General features: G+C 41.1%; 2 protein-coding genes across 6 annotated transcripts in view; one reads left to right on the forward strand and one right to left on the reverse strand.

Annotated features, from left to right (window-relative positions):
- FBXO36 (F-box protein 36) overlaps positions 1-5,515 on the forward strand; it is an 85,366-nt gene extending 79,851 nt beyond the window's left edge. The window contains exon 3 of the transcript XR_012490140.2: positions 5,307-5,515. The gene's annotated coding sequence lies outside the window, so the exon portion shown is untranslated. The remainder of the gene's footprint in view (positions 1-5,306) is intronic.
- SLC16A14 (solute carrier family 16 member 14) lies at positions 1,094-25,924 on the reverse strand. Of its 5 annotated transcripts, none has more exons than XM_019718946.3 (7): positions 25,516-25,924; positions 21,176-21,274; positions 20,558-20,628; positions 18,816-19,087; positions 13,229-13,372; positions 7,381-8,358; positions 1,094-3,602 (listed from the first exon to the last, which is right to left on the reverse strand). In XM_019718946.3, the coding sequence occupies exons 3-7, from the start codon at positions 20,596-20,598 to the stop codon at positions 3,451-3,453; spliced, it is 1,587 nt and encodes a 528-aa protein (XP_019574505.3). In that variant the 5' UTR covers positions 20,599-20,628; positions 21,176-21,274; positions 25,516-25,924; the 3' UTR covers positions 1,094-3,450. The 5 variants fall into 5 exon arrangements, with proteins under 5 accessions (XP_019574505.3, XP_019574504.3, XP_074170733.2 ...); XM_019718945.3 differs by having other exon boundaries at positions 20,558-20,702; XM_074314632.2 differs by lacking the exon at positions 21,176-21,274 and having other exon boundaries at positions 20,558-20,702.
- Positions 25,925-25,932: the final 8 nt, after the last annotated feature.

Below are 25,932 nucleotides of genomic sequence, written 5' to 3' on the forward strand. Positions count from 1 at the left end.
AGTCAAATTTCCCTTAGCTCTGTTATTGCATTGTTACTTTTAGTGCCGTGCTATAGCAGTTTACTTCTGTGTGCAGGCTACCTGGGGGCAAACACTGGCATCAGCTTGCCTTGTTCTTATACAAACCCAGTTTACATTTGTTGATTGGAAAAGGACCATGGAAACAGAAAGATTCAGCAAAGTAAAAATATGATATACTATGAGTGCTCTGAAGATAGTAATTGACCAGAATGTTGTCTAAAAGGAAATAATCAACCTGAAGAGAGTCAGGACAAGTATTTGAAATTGATTGGAGTGTTTTACTCTGAAATATGTTGAGAGTGGGTCTCCAATTTTAGTGTGCATGAAAATCAACTGATAAACTTATCTAAAGGCAGGTTTATTGGCTCCATCCCCCCAAATTCCAATTCATTAAGTTTTTAAGTAGCCCCAGAAGTCTGTATTTAAAATAATTTTGGAAACAAGTTTTAAACTGAAAAAACATTGTGCGCACCAGGAAAAAAGTCAGACCCACCCCAGTCCCCAAACTTCTCCCAAGAGCCAACTACTGTTAATGTTTTCTTGTTACCTGCCAGAAATGTTCTGTACAAATACCGGCCATATGAATAACCTTCTTTTGTTGTTAACAAAACACAACTGGGAGCAAATTAACCATATTTATCGTGCTATTTTCTTTTAGCAATATATCTTGGATATTGTTTTCTAATTTTACATATGGATCTGTCTTTGTAAAAAAAAAATTGCGTAAACATCATACTTTGTTTAACAGGTCCATATCGATGGACATTTAAATTGTTTCCAGTCTTTTATAAGAAACAATACAAAAAGAAATCTTTGTTCATTTGTCTTTGTTCATATGATGGGAAAAATTTTAGAAACGCAATCCCTAGATTAAAAGGTGTGCGCATTGCAAATTTAATAGCTGGACTTGGCACTTCTAACAGTCACCCTACATGATTGGTGGTTCTACAACTACACCTAGAGAAAAACGTCTAAGGGAAAGAACCAACCATATAATCACCAGTTACACTTTAGGAGTTTTCCTCTTAAAACTAAGAAAACAGAGATTTTATATAAAAACTCACTGACCATCTTTAAACAGGACAAAATTTATTTAATTGTATGTGAATAAAAATTACTTGGACATGTGAGGGGAAAACTACAAAGCACCTAACATAAATATACAATTAACCCTTTATAATAGTTTCAATAAACTGTAAATAATAACATTTTAAACAGAAAATATTAATATATTTGCTATAATTCTTTATAGCATTCTCTCTTATTCTAGTGTTAACATGAATATTGCAAGCAGGTTTTACTCTATTTTTGTAAAATAGGAACTTCTGATGTGGTAGAAATTACCACTTCGATAAATACAGTAAGTCAACAAACAGCTGTACAGACTGAACGTGGGTAGGTTTAACTTGGACATAACCAAAGCTGGTTTATTGGATAAAAAGTTGATATTTCTGATTGTATGACCAGCAGTGCGAGCATCAAAACGATTCAGCTATAGCACCATTCAAAATATTTAACACTGCCTCTTGTTATTTTGGTGTTTGTAGAAAATGAAAGTAATGAAATCATGTGGTCAGTTTTAAAACACGCAACATGTTTTTCCATCTAACCATCCGAATTTTATGGTTAATATATAGCTAGAGATACAGCATTGCATCAGCATTTAAGTTTACCCTAATCAAAATGGATTCTTTAACAGCAGCCAAAGCTGTAACGATACCAAATTGGTCATTGTGTTGAACCAAACGGAGCATGACATGCAATTATCTATAATAATTTGCAGGCAATTCTTGAATCATTGGAGGTAATATTGAGTGTGCATATTAGTCATGCTTTTGTTTCTCCATTCCATTAGCTGCCTATTAGTAGTATTGTTATTTTGAGGGTCCCTTTCATTACACAATCCCTCCCCCTAGCCATCAGAGCAGGAAATAAAGGAGATGAAACAAAAAGGAAACTTGTCCATGTAATCACTTGTTAACAGCTCTGAAGGGTTTGGTGGAGGAAGAGACTGAGAATTGCTGGCTAGAATTAGGCTTAGGGTACCATTCTGTGATTCTAATTACTGGTACCATTCCTGCCTCTAATTACCAAGGGTAAATGAGAATGGTCTATACTCACTTTAGGTAAATTTGACCCAAGACACTGGCAATGACGTTACAGGATTTTTATGTATGATGAGCAAATTGTGAGTAGAAATTTAATCAGTTCTGAAATATGTGTAAACAAGTAAGGCAGCCAGAAATTTCAAAACGATTCTGGGAAGAACATTCTGCAGTCTGAAAAATGTTTGGCTTAGAAAAATAGAGATCTGAGATAAAGGAAGAGCATTATTTGATGTCATGGATCCCTGCTATCTTCTGTATGAAATCGATCAAGAGAACTATTATTAAAACTGTGTGGAGCTCAGGCACTGGAGAAGGGCAACTTGCTACCACTACTCCAATGTCAGGTGTACAGACACCTAGACCAAGGGCATTCTGTTTATTATCCTCACAAGTTCATAGTCTTATATTCTGGGTTAGTACCACACTTTATACAAACGATTTAACTGCCAAATTCACATATCAACCTGCAATGAGTTCTCTATTTTATTTACTGGACAGGAGAAACTCAGAAAACAATGTTACAGGCCCTAGATTGTGTTAATAAACAAAGAGGCCAATGATGGGAATAAAAGTGCTTGAACCATAGCCCTTGATTCAATAGTTGTGTGTACAAATACAACTTCTGCTAAGTAAATTATTATTTACTTAGGCTTTGTCTTAAGATTCAGTTTATAACTAGATACTATTGAATTAGGATTGAGAGCAAAAGCTTTTCTTAGAGGAAGATTGATAAACTGTACTCCCTAGCTGCAGAATTCTTTTATAAAAATATAATTTTTTCTTTAATTGTATTAAATGTATTACCTTTGAAATTGGAGCCAGCATTTATTTTACACTGGGCGAGCAATAGCTCCCTGTAACAATTAGTTTCTGAAATTTAATCATGCTCCTGTGCTTAAAACCCATTTAACTGTGAGCTTTGCAGAAGCACTTTATTTTCACTTTACAAAGAAGTAGTAGTTGGATTGAAAAGCTTTTATTCCTTGTCTTTGTTTTAAAAGCTGTATCTAAAACCCTAGTCTCAGTGGATGGCGAGAGAATAATTTTTGCAAGGGCATCTCTACCAATTACTTAATAGGCTGTCTTTGAAGGACATTGTCATCTCTAAAATGTATGTAGTCTTTAATACTGTCCAACGTTGCTTCTCCCCAAATGGACAGGCAGTGCTACTTTCAAATAAAGCAATGACAATGGAATTTACAAATGACAGTGACAGATACCGTACAAATCGCTTTCCCACAATGTCATAGGCACCTCACAGCAACCATGGGAGGTAGGCATGAGTACCACAAAGAAATCCTACATGAAACATCACATGACACTAGACGTGTGTACCACCTACGCTTTTTTTTCTCGATTGCTCTATAATTTGAATACATGGTTGAATGAGTAAAAAGAGTAATCCTACCAGGTAAAGTAAACCACATATATAGAAGGAAAAATCATATTTTTGTGTCATGTCGTAGATCCACCCTACAAAACAAAAACAAAGATATTCAGTGTAACGTAGTTGATAAAATAAAGCCAAGAACACCAAGTAAGCATTTATTGCTAATATAAATATTTCTATAATTTATTTATATGGCATTTAATGCCCCAAACGTTTCATGTAGCCATTTTTAAGTTTGGGCTATATAAACCAGAGTTCTCAGCATCTAACTGAGGATGGCTACATTTATCTTTTAAGTCACTAGGGTAGAACTTTCTAAATCACAATTAATGTGCCTGGACCAGTTCAGGTAGTAATGAAAAACAAACATGCTACTAAATCACACATTTATAGTTTTTTAACCACTCAAAAGCTATGAATTCTGTATATACTTTAAAAGTCAAGCTTTTGGTTTGTTATTCAATATAAAAAAGAAAATATCAGACTCTTTAGATGTAGCTTTAATAAAATGCTCTACCATCTTTTTTTTAACTTCCAATGAGACAAGAGGAACAAGGAAGATTAAACGTATAATCCAAAAATAATGACTCAGCTTCAGAACTGAATCAGAAAGGCCCACTGACATATGAACAAAAACACACCCAACTTCTGCTCAGTGTCACCATTTGTCAACTGTGACTGTGTGAATTGGGACAAGGTGAATGCTTCACTTGCAGATAACGCAGAAAGGTCTGTATCTGTAAGCAGCGTATATGACAGGACTATCCTTAAACCACAATTAAATAAAAAATCAGTAACTATAAACGAGGTTCACATATTCCACTCGTCCCATAGGAAAGCTGATCGTGTCATTTCAGTAGTCAAATCCTCACTTTTCATGTGATCAAATGACTAAGAGTGGAAATGATGGCTCTAAATAACAAATAGCAATAGCTGACACGAGCTGAACAATCACTGCTGCTTAACACGGACCTCTGAAATAGGACAAAATTAATTTGTATTTAGTTCAGACTATTTATTTACTTTTTTTGTTTGGAGTGGCTGAATCTAAGCTCCAGGGCTCTGTGATGTCGCCCCAAGCCACCTCTATTCCCTACTGCCCCAAACTTAACCATAAGCACAAAGCATACTGAATATTTTGGAGTTTCAAACACATTTCTCTTGGCTCCTCGTCTGTATGTGTACTTTCCCTCATTCTTAGGGGACTGCTAATAAACACGACCACTCTTAGAATACTCTGGCATCTCCTTCTCACGACGCCATTCTCCTTCTGGTCCCTGCAGACTATAGAAAATGTCTGCTAAGTCTATTACATATTGTTACAGTCTTAAATTGAATTTATTATATTCAAAATCTTGCATCTTTCCCTTAAAAGTATAAATATTTGTAAAAATATCTCCACACTCCCCAATCTTTAAAAGTAACTCATGTCAATTTTTTAAGAGCACCCAACTTCACCAAACAACTTAACAGCACACATTGGAGGAGGACTACCCAATTTTATGTTAAATTAATCCCATAGGTTTCTCCAATCTACCTTTAGAATTTATTTTTAAATGACTCGGGGTCCTGCCATCTCTCTCTGGTGCCTGTTTTAATATTTCCACTAGTTTGAACTCAACTTGGCCCCAAGTCAGATGCAACTTGGTCCCGAGTCAGATGCAAAATCTCAAGAGAGATTGAACTTGACCACGTGTTTTGACCCAGCATGTGTGGATGAAACTTCAGAGACAAGATGTTTCAGACAAGCTGCCTATCTCATCTTCCTTCATCACCTTTCCCTACAGGTCTGATCTCCGTTCTTTGGTTTCCAACCTGGGATCCTCGGCAACCCTGATCCAACCATCAATTCAACTCAACAGCTTCAAAGTAAAATCCAGCTCCCCATTAAATTGCATTCCCTTTTCATTTGAGTCTGTCAAATGATGAGTGGCAGCTGTTTTTCTTATTTAAGAAATGTGTTCCCAGCTCTCGGTGAAAAACACTGCAAATTGTGTTAGGGTGTAATATTTTATGTGAATGAAGACGATATGTGTAGATTCTGGGTCAGTCAAATCTGGTGGCTAAGTTTTGCTGTATTTTACACTGAAAGCATCTAAAAAAGTATCTACTATTATTGCATCTTTAAAGGAGAAGAAGTGAATACTCAGCAATATTGTAAATGAATTAGATCAAGGAGTTCATGTTGCTAAGTGACATGGTTGAAATGTTGGTTCATCTTAAGTGGAAATGTGGTTGTCTGGCATGGTACTAAATTGTACGAGAATTTTTGGTGCCAGTAGAAACTGCTTTGAAAAATGAAAAACACATTCATTTCTAAACCCACTAAAAAAGAAAAAGGCAATGTGAACAGTAATTTTCCTTGTAGCAAACTGAGCTAAGTAATAATTTCTAGCCCACCTGGAATTGCTAGCAAGAATTTCATGTGGTTATTTAGTCCCTTATATTGTCAGTCACTTCTGAACTACAGTGCATGAAGGTTGGGCTGCCTCTCATTGGCCCGGAAAATCAATGGATTAGACACATTGCAGTTAGCCCGTGATGAGGGTCAGCATTCCTTAGTGTGTGAGTTCAGTGGAAGGAGAAGAAACAAAAAGGAGGAAAGCCCTCTTTAGGTTGCTGGTCTAGAGATGCACATCAGAACATTGATTTTAGAGTCCCCACAGCAGCATTTGACACACATGCACAGAAGGTTCTTAACCATTAATACAACCGTTTCTGCCATCATGGTGGATCACAGTGAGCTAGAGTCCCCTTCTAGGGAGGGACCTTGAAGCAGGCAGAGATAACTAACGCCTGATAACAAAGGGCTGGTCATAACTCTTTGTCTTCTAGTGGCAATTCATCTCTCTTCCACTCAAGAAAGGATGCCAGAATGCAAATGAGTGACAAGAACAAGACCATAGGAATGGGACAAGGAAACCATGCTGGCAAACTTTGGTGGTTTAATTAACACTGATCATGAATTCCTTAAGCCATACCGCACTGCTGTTATGCTGCTATTGAAATCTGATGGATCAGTATAAAATAACCCCAGAAAGAAACAGAAAGTATCTTGGATCATGCAAAGAACTGTCAATGAGATTCCATTTCCACATATAATACACAAGCTGAAGGATCTCCAACAAGAAGGTGGATGAGCCACTGATACACTGATAATGTACCCATCCCCTTAATGGATATTTCAGTTTAACATCTCTGGAAGGTACCATTATCTGACTGATACAACCCCCAGTACAATTTTTTCCTCTTTTCCTTCCTCTAGTACAGAGGCTGAAAGGCAAAATACTCCAATTCTCAGTTCCCACTGAAGCGTGGGCTGTGTGACACAGTCCTGGCCAATCATATAAGTGGAAATCTGCTGGGAGTAGGCCTTTCCTTCCTTCTTCCTTTTTGTTATAAATGAGGCTGCTGTGGCTGGAGCTACAGCAGCCATTATGTGACCATGAGGTAACTACATGAGGAAAAAGCCAAGAGGATCTTGGAGATACTGTCCTAATATTATCTAGTTCCTGAACTCTAGATTCCTGGCTCTATGACACAATTAAATCTCCTTTTTAAGCTACCATTGGCAGGGTCTTCTCTTATAGCCAAATGCATCCCTAACTGATAGAGAATTCTACACAATGAGATTATTCTGTAGATAAGGATCAAAAGTTCATCTCCATTCTATATGGAAGAATCACCTTTAACTTGCTAAAATCTACAAGTGAGAAACGGGGGGGTCAGGAACTGGGAGAAAAAAGGAGCATGTACACAAATGGAAACTTTCTTCTTATCAATCGTGGACTTCATAACCCAGATGAGAACACAACCTGACCATCTACATGCACTCTGAGCTTGAAACCTGGCACGGTTTACCTGCAAATGGTGGGCCCAGCAGCGCGGAGACGCCGTTAGCACAGATGATGATGCCGTAGGCGTTGGCCAGGTGCTCAATCCCCACCAAGTCTTCAGTCACCACGGGCATGAGGGAGAAGTAACCGCTGGAAAAGCCTATCAGTGCGCAGATGACCGCCAGGCCCGCATAGGTGTGCATCAGGGGCAGAATAAAAATGCTGAGGACGAGGGTGAAGTTGGCCATCAGGAAGACATTCCAGACGCTGATGCACGGTAAGTCGGCCACAGCGCCCAGGATCACCTTGCCAAAGATGTGAACTATTGCTATAATTGACGTCAGAGGGAACACATCGTTTTGCTCTGATAAATTATACAAATCGACTATTTCTGGGAGGTGAATGAAAGGGATGACAAAACTGCTGTATGCAAACAAAGCCCAGAAAACAAAGGCTACGAACATTCGATTAGTAAAGAGCGAGGCTGAGCCAAAATAGCCCGAGTACCAGTCCTGGAAGCCCTTCCTGACCCTCATGGTCAGCTGGCTCACGGTCTTCAGCGCCCGAAAGGCGCACATATTCTTCCGGTGGCCCACCTTCTCTTGGCACGCCTGGGCCACGAGGTCGTCGAGGGCCTCCTCGTGCCCGGGACTGTCCTCCTTCTCTTCTGCCCTGCCCAGCTGTCCACTTGACTTCACGGATTCAGTGCAGTGAGCCGGGAGGACTTGCGGATCTGTCTCCACTGGGTCCTTTCCCTCTTTCTCAGGAGAGAGGGGCCTCATGAGCGCGCCACAGACACACAGGTTTAAGGACACGGCGCCTTGGATAAACATTGCGTTGCGCCACCCGTACTCCGCGCACAGGTACTTCAGCAAGACCGTCATGAGGAAGGTGCCAAAGCCTGTCCCGGTGGTGCTGAGGCCCTGGGCAAGGGCACGTCTCTTCTGAAAGTACCTTCCCACCATGACCACCGCCGGGAGATAGGCCATCCCGCTCCCAAAGCCTGCGCAGTTGAAAGAGGAAGGAAAAGCACACAGCACAACATAAACAGCCATATGCAGAATTGGCAGCATTTAAACATCACCTGCATGTCATTATATTCGTCTCTGTGCTATTTTCTCAAACAAAGAAACAATAATGGTTGTAAAAAAGCACCTCGTAGGTGAGCACCGAAGGGTCATCCACCGAAGTTTCTAGCCCATCATTTTCTCCAACATGCTTTGCGGCACAGCTTACTGCAATAAGGGAATAAGGCCCATTCTCACCTCAGAATGTAGTAAATTCCAGGGCAGGATAGTGTCTGTCTTTTCACCCCGGTGTGCCCCTTGCTGCCCCAAACACGCAATGTGTGCTTGGTGATTTGCTGAAAGAATGAATGGGTTCTGAGGCTCTGCTGTCAGGGCTTAGTGCACCAAATACCCAGGAAAGTATTTATGTACAAGGGATGAAGAGGTGCCTGCAGGCAATTTGCAGAAGCCTCAGGAAGGGGCCAATCTATTCACAAATTAACTGCAAGAATAAAAGGAATTATAATGTTCCCATAAATATACGCAGTCACTGGATGCCATAACCACAGAACATTTATTTGTATCTCTGATTTTTAATTGTATCTTTCTTAGCAAATCAGAACACTTTGTGATTTACACAGACAAAATTAAAATGCTGGTGGGGGGTGTGGTGTTCCCCAAACCCTGTGACCCCAACACCCCCCACCAAAATTAAAATGCTGGTGGGGGGGGGGTGTTGGGGCCACAGGGTTTGGGGAACTCTCTGTACTTTCTCCTCAGTTTTGCTGTGAACCTAAAACCACTCTAAAAAATGAAGTCTATTAAAAAATTAATGGGGGCAAAATGAAATAAATAAAATACTGGCCAAAAGGTTGTGGGTTGTGTTCTCAACTTCTAGCTACAGAGGGAAGCCATAAGCTCCATTTCAATGATCATGGGAACCCATTTGAATCTCCCAACTTTAGGATGGCAGCATGATATAAAAGAGTTGACCAATACCACTCCCCAAAGCGGATGCCTCCCTGTTTCAGCATCATTTAATAGTTTCAGAATTACTTTAATTTGGAAGGAGACTAGAGTGCTCACACATGCAAATACTGTAATAATTACCAGTAACTGAGTGCCCATGATGGGCAGTTGCTTTACAGGCTTTATCTGACTTAATTTTCACCATAACCCTGAAATCTAGCTGTGGTTATGCTCATTTTATAAAAGGAGGAATTGAACCTCATGGAGATTAAGTTACTTTCCCAAGTCCCTGCAGCAAGTAACTGGAGAATTCACACCCAATGTCGGAGCCTGGTCCCTTTCCGTTGCCCGTGCTGCCTCCAACACTGCACTGCTCACCCCCCCCCCCCCCCCCAGCTACCTGCAGGTAGTTGCAGAAGGATTTTGCTTTTTTATTGTATGTGTTGTTTCTGAGCTGATCGCTTCTCCCCTTTTGCTAGACTATAAGCTCCATGCGGGCAGGGATCTTCTGTTTTGTTCACTAATGTATCTCCCAAGTGCCTGGAACAATGCCTCGCATACAACAAAGGAATGAAATAAATGAAAGAAAGTTCTATGGGAAGATAAATGGTCATATCTTAAAATAAGAGCTGCCTTTTTATACAAGATTAATTTAACACGTCCACAGTTAAGATACATAAAACTCAGCTGCAAAATGGTTGTATCAGTGGCTATTTTGGGAAAAAAAAACTCTTTGTGAAAAACGCGAAATTCTTCAATGTTAAATATTGTGGTACAGAATTATTGCCCTGCTCCATATTATTTTGAAGCAAATCCCAAATACATCATTTCATGTGCAAATGTGTTAGTATAGATTTCTAAATATTGATCATGACCAAACCACTTAATCCTATCATCTTATTTGAAAAAAAAATAAAAATGACATTATGAAATGTCTAGAAGGTGTTCACATTTTAATGTCATAAATGACTATATTCCTTTAAAAACTTGTTTCAGTCAGGATCCAAGAAAGGTCTATACATTGCTCTTTGTTGATTTGTATTCCATCATCAGCACAATTATTACATGAGCTTATAGGAGACGCCTTGAGGACGTGTGGGCTCAAGCCGTCCGGTCCGTCAAAGCCTGGCTAATGTCCAGCCTGTGCAGGACCCTGGAAAAATTCTTCACCACACTCAGGTTTAGAGGAGGGCTTTACAGTCAGATTAGTGGGTGGAGGAAGGAGGCTCAGAGGGGAGAGAAAATTCTGTGGTCCTGGCTCAGCATGTCTTCAGGAGCCAGGCTAAGACAAGGGAGCTCCGGCAAAGCTGAAGAATTTTGTCCAGACTCCCTTGGCTAAGTAAAATTGCTCAAACGGCCCTTAATGTTTAATTTTCTGCTTAATAGGAGGACACTCCCACACCATTTTAATTGCCTAGGTGATTTTAAAAAAAAAGCTATAAACAAATCTGCCTGAAATGCTTTTAGGAATGAAGAAGGATATCAATCAGGTTTCTTTTAAACGTACATTGTACAGTGATATAAATATATATAAATCACTTGCTTTCTGCAGATTTTTGCATCTAATTTGTTTCTTTTCTATTATAAAGGAACTAGACTGCCAGTCAGCTTTCTCATGCCTCACTAATGACAGCCCAACAGCATGTTCCATACAGAAGCTAACGGATCAGCTGAAGTTTCCACTTCAATGCAGTGATATATATATATATTTGTGGGGGAGGCAGAGGGATTTATTTTCAGACTTTCTTTGGGCTTTTCCTGTATAAAACGTGGGAGCAATACAGTGTCTCAAGAAAATGCTTTCACCAGCCTCCTAATTTTCTTGCCACATCCTTGGATCCATAAATATTTGTTGAATAAATAGTGAATGAATGAATAATAAATGAATGGATATGGAGGTATTTGATGATCAATGAGCAATTACTTACAGGAAATAAAATTCCATTGAAACAAAGAATCTAACCATAGCGATCTCTAAATGATCAGAGTGTATCTCAAGTCCCGGTTATTGGGATCACGTCAGTCCATATAACCAAAAAACACCTCCAGAGCAAGTGCACGGTGGGCTTATGTGTCTGCCCAGAGACCCCAGTGTGCCTCCTTAGTCTCAGCAGAAGGAATGTTTATTTCCTCACCTACGTATTTTACAAAAATCCTGGTGCACGCTCTATCCATTGGACTGTTATGGGGAAAAGTTTCTAAAACACTCGGGGAAAATATCTCAAGTTTTTCTTTAAGAGCTATCAGGTCCTTCATAACAATGTTTTTCAAACGATGCTGCAAAAAGGATACAGAAGTGCTTTCGGTGTTTATGGGGATAGATGTACTCATACATTACAGAGAACCAGCTTGGCGACTTAAGTGGACAGTAGGTTTTTGTCTTCACCATCTCACGCTGTCATAAAGCATGTATTTAAGCTTGTAATGTTATACAATAAGAATGTTATATTACACAGTTGACCCCTGAACAATGTGGGGATTTGGGGTGCTGAAAAATCCACATATAACTATTGACACCCCCAAAACTTAATTACTAATAGCCTATTGTTGACTGGAAGCTTTACAGACAACATAAACAGTTGATTAACACACATTTTGTATGTTACATGAATCATATACTGTATTCTAACAAGAAGTAAGCTAGAGAAAAGAAAACGTTCCTAAGAAAATCATAAGGAAAATACATTTACAGTATTTATGAGAAAAAAATCCATGTATAAGTGGACCCATGCAGTTCAAACCCGTGTTGTTCAAGGGTCAACTGTATATATATATAATAACAATGACCTATTGGCTAACATTTACTGAGCACTTTATTATGTGCCCAGTGTTTTATACAGAGTATCTCATACAATCATTTCAATAACGCTGTAAATCATGCACTCTTATCCCATTTTGCAGGTAAGGAAACTGAGGCCTACGTAGGGTAGGTAATTTGCCCAAGATGCACAGATAGCAAGTGGAAAAAAAGAAAGAAAGAATTCCCAACTCTAACTTTTAACTCTTAGTCTAACACAGCTGTCATTGTGTCACTTATGAGGATTGCAAGTCTGTGCTCAAAAAGAAAGTCAGGCTGGACCTGGTTCATTGAAATAAATTGTACAAGTAAGAAACTACTTCGTATCTGTGTGAATTCTGCTACCTGCTGATAAAGGAAATTATGGCTGGGAATATATTGGCAAAACGGATATGCAAATCGCGCTGCCTGGCAGCCGATTTTTCCCTCCTCACTGGGCATTGCCACTCCAACTGTGTTCAAGGTTTGCTTCTTACAGTCTCTACATGTAGGTGGGTTTTGCTGCTATTTTATTAATCTGAATGGGGCTGAAGAAGAAAATGATTATTCTGTGATTCATGCTCGATTCTGTAGTTATTAAATGAGAGAATGTTATTAATTTCCTTAATATTTGGTCTATTCACTTATACCTATATTTTTACCTTCTTTTTCCTGTTCCTTAAAGACAAAAAATAGCACTTGGAACCAGGTATGGAAAATTTAATTAAGTTCTATTAGTGAGGCCAAGTATAGTTAGGTTGTTTTGGCACTCTTAGGACACGTTTAATATTTTATATTAAAAAGTATTTCCTGACAGTGGAAATGTATTGGTGATGTCAGAGGGATAGTGGATGGGGGGTTGACACAGTGTGAGAGATATAAATGATAAACGTCTAACTATTACTTTGTTTTGTGCACCTAAAACTAATAAAAAAAATCAATAAAATAAGCAGATTTTGCGCGAGAAAAAAAAAAGTATTTCCTGGAGGATAAACGGGGGTGGGGTGGAGACAAAAGGACAAAATACTTTAATGGGTCTCTTTTCTGCATGATTAAATGTGTTGCCAAAATGCCCAATAAAAACATCTGAAATCAGGTTCAAGTAAAATCAATATGCTTACCAGCTGTCACTCCGAAGGTAATAAAGAGATAATGCACGTTTGCCGCATAGGCACTTAACACCCAACCCAGTGAGTTCACCAGTCCTCCTATTATAGCTGTCTGGCGGCAGCCACAGGTGTTAATGAACAAGCCGATGAAAGGACCTGTCACAGAACATTGGAAAAGAAGTTGACTAACAGCACTGTGTTTTCCTGCTTTCTTAGTAAATCCTCATATGAAGACAAAGAATAAAACATTACTAGCGATGTTAAACAAAACACACCAAAACCCCCATTGCTTTATAAGCAAAAAGCTGTTAGCATGCACACATGGATTTTAAACATTTCACTGGAGAGCACAAGATTCTAGGTTACCAAGGAAGGGAGACCTGAAATCAATAGACAAATTGGTTCACTCTTGTCTACAACAGAGGTCCTAAACTCATGGTCTAGGGGCTCTACTTAGTCAGTAGATGAATTTCTTTCTTTTTTTTTTTTAAATCCTAAAGGTTAAAAAGTGTTCTCAATCAGTTGCCACATCTAAAAATTGAGAATTCACAAAAAAATTCATTGGTAACATAAAATATCTTCCCACACAGTCCAAATCAGCTGGAGCTATGATCCCATTTACTGTGTTTCCCCAAAACTAAGACCGGGTCTTATATTAATTTTTGGTCCAAAAGATGCGTTAGGGCTTATGTTTGGGGTATGTCATCCTGAAAAATCATGCTAGGGCTTCTTTTCAGGAAAACACGGTAGTTGCCTCTCTAGCTTGCCACTTTTCTCCCCTTTCCGTTACTCTTATATCTGGCCTCCTGCCCTCACTTACATTATTTGCTTGGCCTCTGTACACATTTTGAGTTTTTGACTCCAGACCTGAAGGGAGTACAGGAAGAGGGTTCTGAGGACTCCCAGGCTTTAGGCGAGGAACCTATAGCCTATTTTCATGAGGACACTAGAGGCCAAGCAAGCTGAAAAGGACTCATCGTTGCTTCACACATACTTCAGCCCCTGGTGGTGACTCTCAGCCCCCGACTTGACCCATCATGCTGTGCGTTTATGACACCACGTGGAGATGCAGGAATATACTTGGTTGTGCAAGATATACTCACGGCAGCACAGTATTATATGATACACACTGTGATTGCTTACTGCATTAGGACACTCTAGTCTGGTCAACTCTTTTTTTTCTTCCTGATTTGGTGGTAATTTCTGTCATTGAAGCTTAACGTTTGCCTTGTGATTGATGATTCCTCATCCACATAGCAATGCAGATTTTAGCAACACAGTGTGAGGCTGCACTCAATATTCAGTAAGATGGTGCATTTTAAACACCATCTTATTTTTGATCATGATTACTTTACATAGTTATGAAATCCTATATCCAGGTGGGACTACTTTAATTCCCCTTTCAGCCCAAACTGAAATAAAAATTTCCTGTAAATTTCTAACTATGTTCATGAGCATCTTTGGGTACAGTCAGCTAACAGGTTTTTGGGATTTTTTTTTTCTGGTTTAATGGTTTTGAGAGGGCCTAATCCTAAAAATTATGAAGGTAAAGAATTATTCATTTAATTAACTGTCACATTACAGAAAATAATTCAGTAGACAAACCTTAGAATAGATTTAAGATAGTAAATATATTCTACACAATTATATTGTTATAGGTATTATACAAATAAGCACATTATATAAATAATATATAAATGAGGCACACTGATATAAACATCTGAGGGAACTATTGGTGGCAACTGAAATTCAGAAACCATAAGTTGAAGATATCTTTGATTTCTTTACAAATATTTTAAACCCGTGGTCACTTTACTACTCAAATCTTGAATGAATGGATAAAAAAGAGAAAAATGCATGACTCATGGGTTTGCTGTTAATAGGTCTTTTGGGATATGAAAGGTCAACGAATCACAGTTCAGTAGCATGATCATATTTTCCACATGACAGAAGGGCCCAGAAGCAAGTATTTCTGCAGTACTGCATACTTATGAAACACTGCATTAAGAATGCATTTGAGGAAAAAAGGAGAGAAATCCCCAAGTGCACATATACTTGTCTAGAAGAATGTTATACATATCAAAGAGAAAGTATGAATTGCTCTACTGATAAGAATATTGTCAATAATGGTGTCTGGCTTTTTAGTTCATCAACTCTTATCCTATGCATACTGGAGCTTCAGTCATTTATGATTTGCAGGTCGGACAGTCAGACCCAGAAACGCCAGCACTCCTCCAGTTACAAAATAAAGATACGTCATAAACAAGGAAGTCAGACCCAAGCTTTCTTTTCATTTTCTAACTTTCATTTTCTAACCATTGTTTACTGACGGTCAGTGGCATCTCCAAGATTGAACCGCCATTTCAATAAAATGAAAAGAACTCCCTGGGCAGTCTAAGGAGATGGGAAAGGTGAGATTGAGATGCAGTGCTTTGGCTATGAGTCCCAATTTTGTAGAGGAACTCAGCATTTTGGAATGAAATTACACATTATCAGATTTTCTCCTTTTCAGAAGAAATCTGAATCTCAGCCCATTTCCCACATAATAAAGTGTTACATTGTTGCAGGGAACACCATGAGGAAGTCATAATTTCTTGCCCAAGCCAGAATCTCGTAAATTGAAAAAAGCTTAGGTGAGGAGAGAATCTGAGGTGAGCCTTGGCACAGAATCATGGATGACAGTAGGTAGTCCATTGAACTCCTGGTCTTTTGGCGTCACCCCTCACTGCAGTAAGGCGTTAGAGCCTCTATTCAATGGCTCTCTGCCTTGGCTGTACACTGGAGTCACTTAGGAGCTTTAAAAACACAAACAAAAGAACTCCCACAAAATCCTGATGCTTGGGTCCCATCCCAAGAGATTCTGATGTAATGGTCCAGGTGCAGCCTGAGTATTATGGTTCTTCAAAGCGCCCCGGGGGGGCTCTGATGTGCAGCCAGGATTGACAACCACGGCTCTAAATCTACTTAGATTTAGTCACAGGTCTTTTGCAGCCCATCGAGTCCCCTAACACATGGCTTCCACCAAGAATTACTCTGAGAGCCATCACAAAGGCTGCGACCAAAGTGATTACATTTTGTTAAAAATTAGAACCTTCTGTAGGAAACTGGCAAAATCCATGCTAGCAAAGAATAAAACAAGAATGAAATTATTGAATTTCCCAGGTGCAGCTCTCTGCCCAAGAAGAGAGGTGGCTTTCAAGTCTGTAACATAATTGACAGATTTTTTTAAAATTTAAAAGGAGGTAACCCAATTGTGCTTAGTGATTAGAAAATGAAAGCAATTTATATTTATTCACTTCAAACATATTTTCAGTCCTCATTGGATGTAGTGGCAGGCAGTGTGGCACAAGTATAGTAGACACAATTTTGGAGTCCAATGGACCAGGTTTAAACCTGCCCCACACTTACTAGCTGTTCAACCTTCAGTTAGTTACTTAATGTCTCTATGAGTGTCGTGTGTTCTTTCTGTCAGATGGAGATGGTGGTCTGGCCTTAGTGTTGCTGTAGGATCAAATGAGATCATGTACGTAAGAGGCACTTGACACGCAGTAAGTATTAAAAAAGGAGAGCTGTTCTTGATGGCTCTGGCTTAGAAAAACACTCAACATCCATAGCCACCTTGTACCAGGCAGCTTAAGATAACGAACAGCAATTCGGAGTCGTGATAGGAGACCGTTCGTTTATACAACTCGGAGCCTTTCTGTGGTATGATTTCTGAGCCCCAGAGAAAAAGATGTTTAGCAGGTGGGCACCTTTCCAGTAGAAAGGTTAGTCTACAATCTGCAATTCCACTGTCTGGAATTTGGGGACTCTGGATTCTCAAACAGAATCCTGAATATACAGTTACCTCCCAATTAACCATGACAATCGCATTTCACCACCACTATTTTGGGGATCGTCTTTAAAACGATATCCAATAATTTCAGGACTGGATTCCATTGCTTATTGCGGTAGAAATTGTGAAACATAAAATAATGTCTAAGACAACCTTATTGAATGGTTTGGAAAATATTGGGACATTTCACATTCTGGCTTTTTGCTGAGTCTTTTTTGTTGTAGACACACACTTCCTAGACTGACTCTATAAATGTTTTGTTTCACCTACTAAAAATTTATTTTTAAGAAGGCAACACAACTGGATTTTTAAGTATTCTAGAAGCAAAGGTTTCCTTTACTGATTTATTGAATCACATCCAACAAAAAACCGGCACTTAACCTACACTGAAGTAAACCTACCTACATTCTTCATATGACAAGTAGTCCTGGTTTTAGCACGGCCAATGCAGGGTTGATGGAGTCAATTCATTCAACTTATGGGCAAAAATGATTGCTCCACAATTCTCACACACACATAACGGTCCCCTTATTTAATTTTAAAACTAGATCAGTGTTAGTTCCCTTTGATAAACACACACCCCCCACACACATTTTGAGAAATGACACTTTGTCCTTGTTTTCTATGATCAGTACTACCACTGTTATTAATGTCACGTATATTATCCAAAATAGCATCGATTGAATACCAGCCAAGATAAAAAAATCTGAGTTGGATTCAAACAATTAATTGCTACTGTAGAAATCACTGAGAAGGCACAGACTCTTACCACACACACATATGCTTGTCATACATACTTTCACAAAACCAGAAAAAGATTTGAGGCCATTTATGTTTCCAGTATAAAATAGATCACAAATGCTTTAAATGAAAAAAATTTGATATAAAAGTATGGCTGCTACTTTCAAGTGAAGCAAATGAACAAAATTAGGGCATAGTGGTAAATTATTAAGACAGTTGAATAAAATTAAATGAGATAATGTAAGGGAAAGCACCTGGTATCTAGTAAACACTTACTGAATATTAGTTGACAGTGAAAGTTGTTTAGTTCCCAAACTGAACCTCATTAGCTATAGTAACATATTACATTTATAATAATTTTGTGGTTAAGTATCTCCAACTGGATAAAAATTGGTTTCATAGATGGCTGTGTGGTTAGGCTTAAGTAGTAAATGCAAGAATATAATATTATTCCTTCCTGTTGGCTATATCAATAACCTTTCTAAAAACAGTTTAATAGATTTTTAAATAACGTATGACCAGTATTTCCAATGTAAAATATTAGAACCCTAGGTGGGTGGGAGATGAGGATAAGGGGGATCAAATATATGGTGATGGAAGGAGAACTGACTCTGGATGGTGAACACACAATGGGATTTATAGATGATGTAATACAGAATTGTACACCTGGAATCTATATAATTTCACTAATAATTGTCACCCCAATAAATTTAGACCAAAAAAAAAAAGAAAAAAAAGATGATTAAAAAAAAAATTAGAACCCTGAAATAAGATTGTTAGTTGACTTTTATAGTATTTTCCCTAAAATTTTATCTTTTAAAAATATTCATAAGTGTTAAACATATTTGTAATGATATATGATGAATTAAATGGTTAAAATGGTAAACTTTATGTTATGTGTATTTTACCACAATAAAAAAACACACATAACTAACATCAACCCATTTTAACAATATAAAACATCACTTACAGTGGGGAATCATCATTTTATAATTATTCACAACAGGTCGCAGGCGAACATACCCACAATCAAGGTGATACCCATACTGAGGGAGCTGACCCATGCGGTCAGGCCGCGGCTCTGATGGAATTCTTCCAGCCACTCCACATTGAGGACTCCCAGGGCCATCTGGGAGCCCATGATCAGGATGTGGACAAAGAAGGAGGAGAGGACCACCATCCAGGCCCATCTGCCATCAATGTTTGGGTTGGGTTTAAGTGTCTTCTTATCTTTGGGGTCATCTTCAAAATCATACCCAATATCTTCATGACTTGCATACATTTTCCGAGATTTTCTGAAATACATACGACAAATCATTTCATTGAATGTCAAAACAAAATCTTCATCTTCGTTGGCCAGCTCTACCACCCCATCCTAACTAAAGTGGCCCCATCGTCATATCAGACCTGTAGATGAATCTTCGTCATGATGCAGATTTGGGAACATGCCTCACTTTTTCACAGGACCAAGTGCTTTTATGAAACTTGTTTTATCTTTACAATCATCCTATATGTAAGTACTATAATCCCTATTTTAAAGAGATGGAAATAGAGAAGGGAGGCAAACACTCCCAAGGTCTCATGGCCAATAAGTAGTATGGTCAGATAAGATTTGAACCCAGCTCTTCCTGACTCCAAAGACCATAACTTGGGTCCCTTATCAAGATAAATACCAACAGGTGATGAGGATATCCCAGAAGGAAAAGACCTGGCCTCAGGCAGGCTTCCCAGGGTAGGTTCGTCTTGGTGGGGCCCCTGGCATAGAATCTGCTTCTCATTTTGTGGGTCGAAGTGCTCAATTGGTTTAGCACAGCACATGATAAAGTGGAAGGTCAATTTTTTATCTTACAGTGGGAGATACAGCTTTCTAATGATGGTGATTTGAGCTTTGCATAGATCTATCCCTCAAAATGTTAGGATAAGAGGAGGGAGGCTGGATGGCATTGGGACGGCATTGATGCCAGGTCAGGGGAGGTCTCTGGTTTTTTTTTGTTTTTTTTTTTTTTTTAGGATGAGAATTAAGTGTGTGCATAAGAACTGAAAAAAGCAAAAGAAGGAGACAGAGAGAAGGAGAGAGGATGGCTAATCCTGGAGGTGGTGGGTTAGGAGGGTTTGTCTGGATCAGGGGGAGTAACCCATCCCCTGAGACTGGATGGAGTTAAGCGGGTTAGTAGTAGGATGGAAATTACACCTGTTGGTCTAATTTCTTTGATGAAGTAAGAAGTTAGGCTGAGAATTAGGAGGATGGTGATTATGAAGGGGCCTCAGTGTTCAGGATAATGGAAGAGATAGCTGCCTATAACACGTGGAAATGATTGTTGGGCAGCTCCAAAGGAGCTGAGCCCTGCAGGCCCACAGGTGGTGGAACAAGGAGACAGCGGCAGGAGCTCTCTACCCCAGAAACAGGCAATTAGGTGGAGCATCATCAAGGAGAACTTTAAAACACCAATCATCTGAAAGCTGGTCTGCTTCACCGTGATCACCTTGTACTAGAACTTCTAGACAATGTCACTGATAAAATACTCCTCTCCGAAAAAAATCTTTTGCAGGTCAAAGTTCCAAACAGTTACAAAGTGTCAGTGTTATAGCTGGAAGCTTCAAATTAGCATACCTTTCTTATTCATCCTTTCTTAAACATTGTATCCTACACAGAAGTTATTTCCGAGAACCCTGGTTATACAGTTGAGCCCAGCACATATGTGGCCCCAGCTACACACATTTTTTTGAGGGAAAGTTCCTAAGAGTTCAGAATTGTTGGTGCTCACCTCGGCTCATCCGGGTCTGCAGCCCCTGCATTGCCACCCATCACTGCCTTTGCCAGAACGTTCCGGATGGGCTGTGAAGCACAGTTATTGTGGAGACGAAGACCAGAACTCGAGTTACTTCACTCCTGCCACTCTATGTGCCCACCTGGAGATTTTATTTTTGTTTAAAATTTAAAATAGCGAAACAGAGTGTAAGACTGTGAGGTGAAAAGCTTTGGTTCGGAAAGTGAAATTTGTAGTCAATACATGAAATGTTGCACTCAATTGGAATCATGTCTTTAAAATGGAAATCTATTCTTTTTTTCAATTAGTTAATTTAAAACAGAAGAACAAATAAGAATATCGTGATTATTATGGACCATTACCTACGATTATTACTGAAATCATACTTCTGCAATGGAGGAAGGTGGTGTAAAAAACAATCCCAAATACACTGGGAATACCGCCAATTGTGGGACTTGTCCCAGCCGTGTTTTGGCGTGGACGTGAAAGACGGCAGACTGTGGCAGACTGCACAGCGCCTACAGCCTCTTTCTAAGACTTTCTAAGAATTCTTAGCCCCTGAACTAAGAATTATTTTTACCTTTTTACGTGGTCCGCAAAACCTAAAATACTTACTCTGACGCTTTATAGGAAAAGTTTGCTGATCCGTAGACTATAGTATTGGTTCTGGTTAAGTTTGTTGGGAAGACATGGGCACTGGGGAACCAGGAATGCCTGTGGAAGAGCAATTTTAATAGATCTGTCTTGGGCTTCATCATGATTTTTCCTGTCTCTCATATCATACCTCATTATTATTTTCATCGGTTAAATGAGTCTATCTTCTAAACAGCCATCCCCGTGCTCAGCCACTACACTTTTTGCCCAGGATGCCGCTCTTTGCCTGAGGCTATTTCCACTTCCCCATTATCCAGACAATGGGAAGTTGTAAAATGCTATCTTACCATGGAATTACCCCACCCTGTCAAGTTACCTTTAGGATCAAATCCACCCTCCCACCCTCCCACTCATTCCCTCCCTCCCCCACCTGTGGTTGCCCCAGGCTGCTCCTACGCTGGCTGCTGCCAGGTTCTCCTCTACCCTGTTTTCCCCAAAATAAAACCTAGCCGGACAATCAGCTCTAATGCATCTTTTGGAGCAAAAATTAATGTAAGAACCGTTTGCGGATACACAATAGCACATTTCCCCACACCCCCCTGGTCCCTCATCCCGTCCCCCACTTTTGCACTTTGCTCTCCAGCCCCGTGAAGCACCTAAACTTGGCACAGTCTCTTAAGCTTTATGCATGACCTTCTCTTTTTCCCTCCTCTCTCCTCCTAACCTCCTGGTCCTCCTCTTCTGCTCATCCTTCAATATTCAACTAAATTATAATAGTGAACCTTGAAAGAGTAAGAAAAAAAATCCTCTGCAAACATGTCAAATATCCAACATCAGGTTGAGCAGGTGTTAAATCAGTCATGGTACAGCCATACAATGCAAGTCCACCATCAGAAATAAAATTGTAGCAGACTCTGAAGACATGGAAAATGTGAATTACACATGGGGGGTTACAAAATGGGACACATGGAACGACCCCTTTGTTGTTGTTAAAAATATGTATCCATAGGAAAGAAAACTGGAGTGAAACAAAGAAAAATGTTGGAGATAATTCTTTGGATGACAGCCTTACAAGTAATTTTCACGCTTTATCTTATTGATGAAAAAATTCTAAATAAACATATTAATTTTATGACAAGAAAATAAAGGTCCCTTGCTGTAGCTTTTAAACATTATCTGGATCAGCTTCTTGCCTCCAGTAGGTCAGTGACTAGATTGTAAAAGAAAGGAAAAGAAGAAAGACAGTTAATTCAAAATTCACTTCCCTTGGGAAGTCTAGTCTGCTTTGGGCTCCAGGCTTGTGTGTCTGTCTGCCACAACCATCCTCTTCCCTAAGGACAGAATAGCCTGCCTGGGGATAGAAAGAGATGGGGCAGCCATTCTCACAGTCAGAAAAGAGTTGCGCTGGGAGAAAGAACCTGCAAAGGGTGTTTGGTGGTTGCCTTCCCGCAGGTCCTGCTCATTGCATTGAGAATCCCAAGGAGCCAGCAGAGAACCAGGCAGCTTGACAAGGGGTGAGACTGGCCTCTGTGAGTAGTATTAGGTTGGTGCAAACATAATCGCGGTTTAAAAGGTTAAAAATAATTGCAAAAACCGGGATTACGTTTGCACCAACCTAATAACATTCTTTGCAGTCCATGGGACAGTGCTCAGCTCTGTTTCCTTAAGTTAAAACAACACAACTTGACATTTTCCTAAAGTCTGTCTACATCTAAGAAAGAGTTTGAAATAATGATAAACAAAAGTTACTTTTTCAACCCATGAGTTGAAATAATAAGCATTTTTCTAAGCAGTGTTAAGAACTTTCTAGTCTTACTGAATTATTTATTTTAAGAGATGCAGTTGCCATTGATTTGCTCTTGATGTTTCCAGTTTGTTTGATTACAAATAAAGGACACTGAATAGCATTTAATGGATACGTTTTATTCAAGAGGCACAACCGTGGATGTAGAACACAGTATCAGATGGAGAGCACAGGTGGGCGTGGGGGTGGGGGCGGAAGTTCTATCGGGTCCTCAGGAGGTCCCTGAATAGTCATCTATGACTCTAGGCAATAAACAGAGCCATCTGTCTCACACCTACATCTCTCTGAAAGTAAGTCCTGTTTTGACTAATCACAGTCATCTTACTTTCCAACCAAGTTAACTGAAAAAAACCCTCAAATCGGCAGAAGAATAAATGTCTATCCCTCCCACCCCCAAGTTTGCTTTTAGCATTTTTAGCATTTACAGAACTTATAAGATACAAAATGATCACTTGAGTATTTTGCTTCTCCTGTGTACCTAGAGAGTATTAGAGAACGAGGAGAGGGTTTCGGGACCACTGGGGCCCCAGGCTACACGTCTTTCTCCACCATTAGGCCTTTATGCTCCCCCACCTTTCCTCCACCATTCCTGACACACATGTAAAAGGACAACACGCATGTGACACACTGGGGTAAATGGAGGAGTGAGTGTGGGGCTTCCGGTAAGGATCAATGTGTAAAATGTTACCCATCCTAGTAGGTTCGCCGGTTGGAAGCTCAGCATAGAACATTAGGGCCTCGGGCTAAAAAAGGTGAAGGAAGGAAATGGGAAGATTACAGGACCAATAGCCAACCTTCCCCTCTCCCCAAATGCGCGTTCATAAACCGTGAAAAAAGAAATCATAAATGGGGGAAATGAAGTAACACGTGTAGGCTATGAAACGGAGGTCAGCTACATATAAACGTACTAACAGGCAGAAATGAAAATAATTTAGGGCCTCCTGGAGCGTATCAGAGATTAAAACGGAATTAAATTTCTACAGCTCTGTTAGGAGAGTAAGTTTCGTAAGCAAGTCGTTCTTTTTTAATTTGGCTATTGTGATTATGTTATCATGCAGCGAGCTCATTAAAAATGAGAAGCAAATGGGAAAGCGCCAAGTTATAACTAAATCTTCCCCGAAGGAGGGCAGAGCATGTTGGTAGCGGCTCTTCATTAGACCCAAGTGTGGGGCGGATCAACCTTTGATTGGGCTCTGTACATTCTTTGCCTCTAGACCTGGTTGTTCAGGAACTCTTGGGCCTTTAGAGGGCGTACGTGAGACCAACAGGCTGAAAAGGACGGAGCAGCCAAAGCTGGGGAACTGAGCTAGGGCAGAGAAGACAACGTTGGAAAACCTGGAACCCCAGCTGGGGGCAACGAAGCATATAAATGCCTTCTATGGGTCAGGGGCTATGCTGGCTTCTCCACAACGTTCCTGTGCATTTGGTATTAATGTCCCATTTCACAGATGAGGAAACTGAGGCTATTTGTTGAGTGGGAGACAGGAAACTGCGAGGTCAAACTAGCAAGTTAGTAGAGCCCAAATTTGAACGCAGGCCTGAGGGATTCCAAAGCTTATTTTACACCAACACACAAACACACAACCACAAAGAAGCCAGACAAGGCGAAAAGGAATCTTTCCAATGACCAATAATCTCCACTCATCCTTGCTAATAAGCCTGAATCAACTTTTCTGCGGAAGGAAAACGGCTTAACTGGTAAGCGGAGTTGAGTTCCTAAGACCGTGTCAATGGCCTTGGCGGCGTTCGGCCCGGAAATGGCCGTCCCCGGTCCCTTGCCCCATTTTAGTCTCCCGTTTGGTCCCTGGAGGAGCCTTGATCGGAGCCGCTCTGGGAGGACCAGCATCAGCCCGCCCTGGGCTTGACCCGCGGGATCCCGCCCCGGCGCTCCCCTCCGAGCGCCCACCCGCCGTCCCAGGCCCCCTCGGGTACCCCGACACCCTCGAGATCCCCCTTTCCCAGGCACTCCGCGTCTCCTGGCGCGCTCGGAACCTGCCAGCTCCGCGGGGAAGCGGGGCGGCTCGCAGTCCCAGCAGCGTGCGCAGGGACGCGTCCAGAACCCGGAATTCCCCCTGGCCCCAGTCCCCGGGTCTCCCCGCCCCCCTCTCCGCTCCATCACTGCCTGCTTCGCGTCCCAAACTGGGGCGGTGAGACAAGGCGGGGAGCGATGCTGGCCGCCGGGCGGAGCGCGCTTCTCGGGCCGGACAGAGGTTCCGAGGGGCTCAGTGCCCTCTGGATGACGCGCGCGGGGTCTTGGCCGCCGGGGGAGAGATGCGCGCGTCCCCACGCTCCGCCCTGAACCGCGGTTACCCTGCCGGCCCCGAGATGGCCTCGCCCGCAGCTCGGGAGCCCCACGACCGGCAGCCTGGGCGCGACCACCGCGCCTCGGTGCAACCCTGCCCTCGACTGCCCGGCAGCCTTCTCGGACAATGCCCTGGGCCTTCGCCGCCCGAGCATCCCCGGATGCAGCGGCCACCCACAGTCCCCAACTCTAAGATGCCCCCAGAGCCTCTCCATCCCCTGGGCCCGCGGCGCTGCGCGGCCTCGGGATACTCACCGCCCAGGGCCCGTGGGGCTGCGGCCTCACTCTCCTCCTGGCCGGGATCGCTGAACTTGCTGTTTTCCTCGGAGCCCCCTGAGCGGCTGGGCGTAGAGATTTGTTGCAATGTCGCCTATCATCCTGGATTTGCGGATGCCCGAGGCTCGGCGCACCGCCTGGCTCCGTGCGCTCGGTGCGGGGCTCTCCGGCCCCTGTGCCGCTTGACACCCGGCCAGGTGAGCGTCTGGTAGAGCTTCGAGCTCGAGGCCTCAGTCCGTGTGGCTTTAAAAAGGTCCGTTTGGAGGTGGCCCGGACCTAACCTGAGCTCTCTTCCAATCAGTGCAATTTCAAATCTCCAGGCTCGTTCATTCCTGTACCGGCTAATTCTGGTTTGGCAGAAAAAAATTGCAGTCACCTCACGTGCACACTCTTGTG

This window comes from Rhinolophus sinicus, chromosome 17 (assembly GCF_057876585.1).
Source record: "Rhinolophus sinicus isolate RSI-liver-muscle chromosome 17, RSI-T2T, whole genome shotgun sequence".
Lineage (NCBI taxonomy): Eukaryota > Metazoa > Chordata > Mammalia > Chiroptera > Rhinolophidae > Rhinolophus > Rhinolophus sinicus.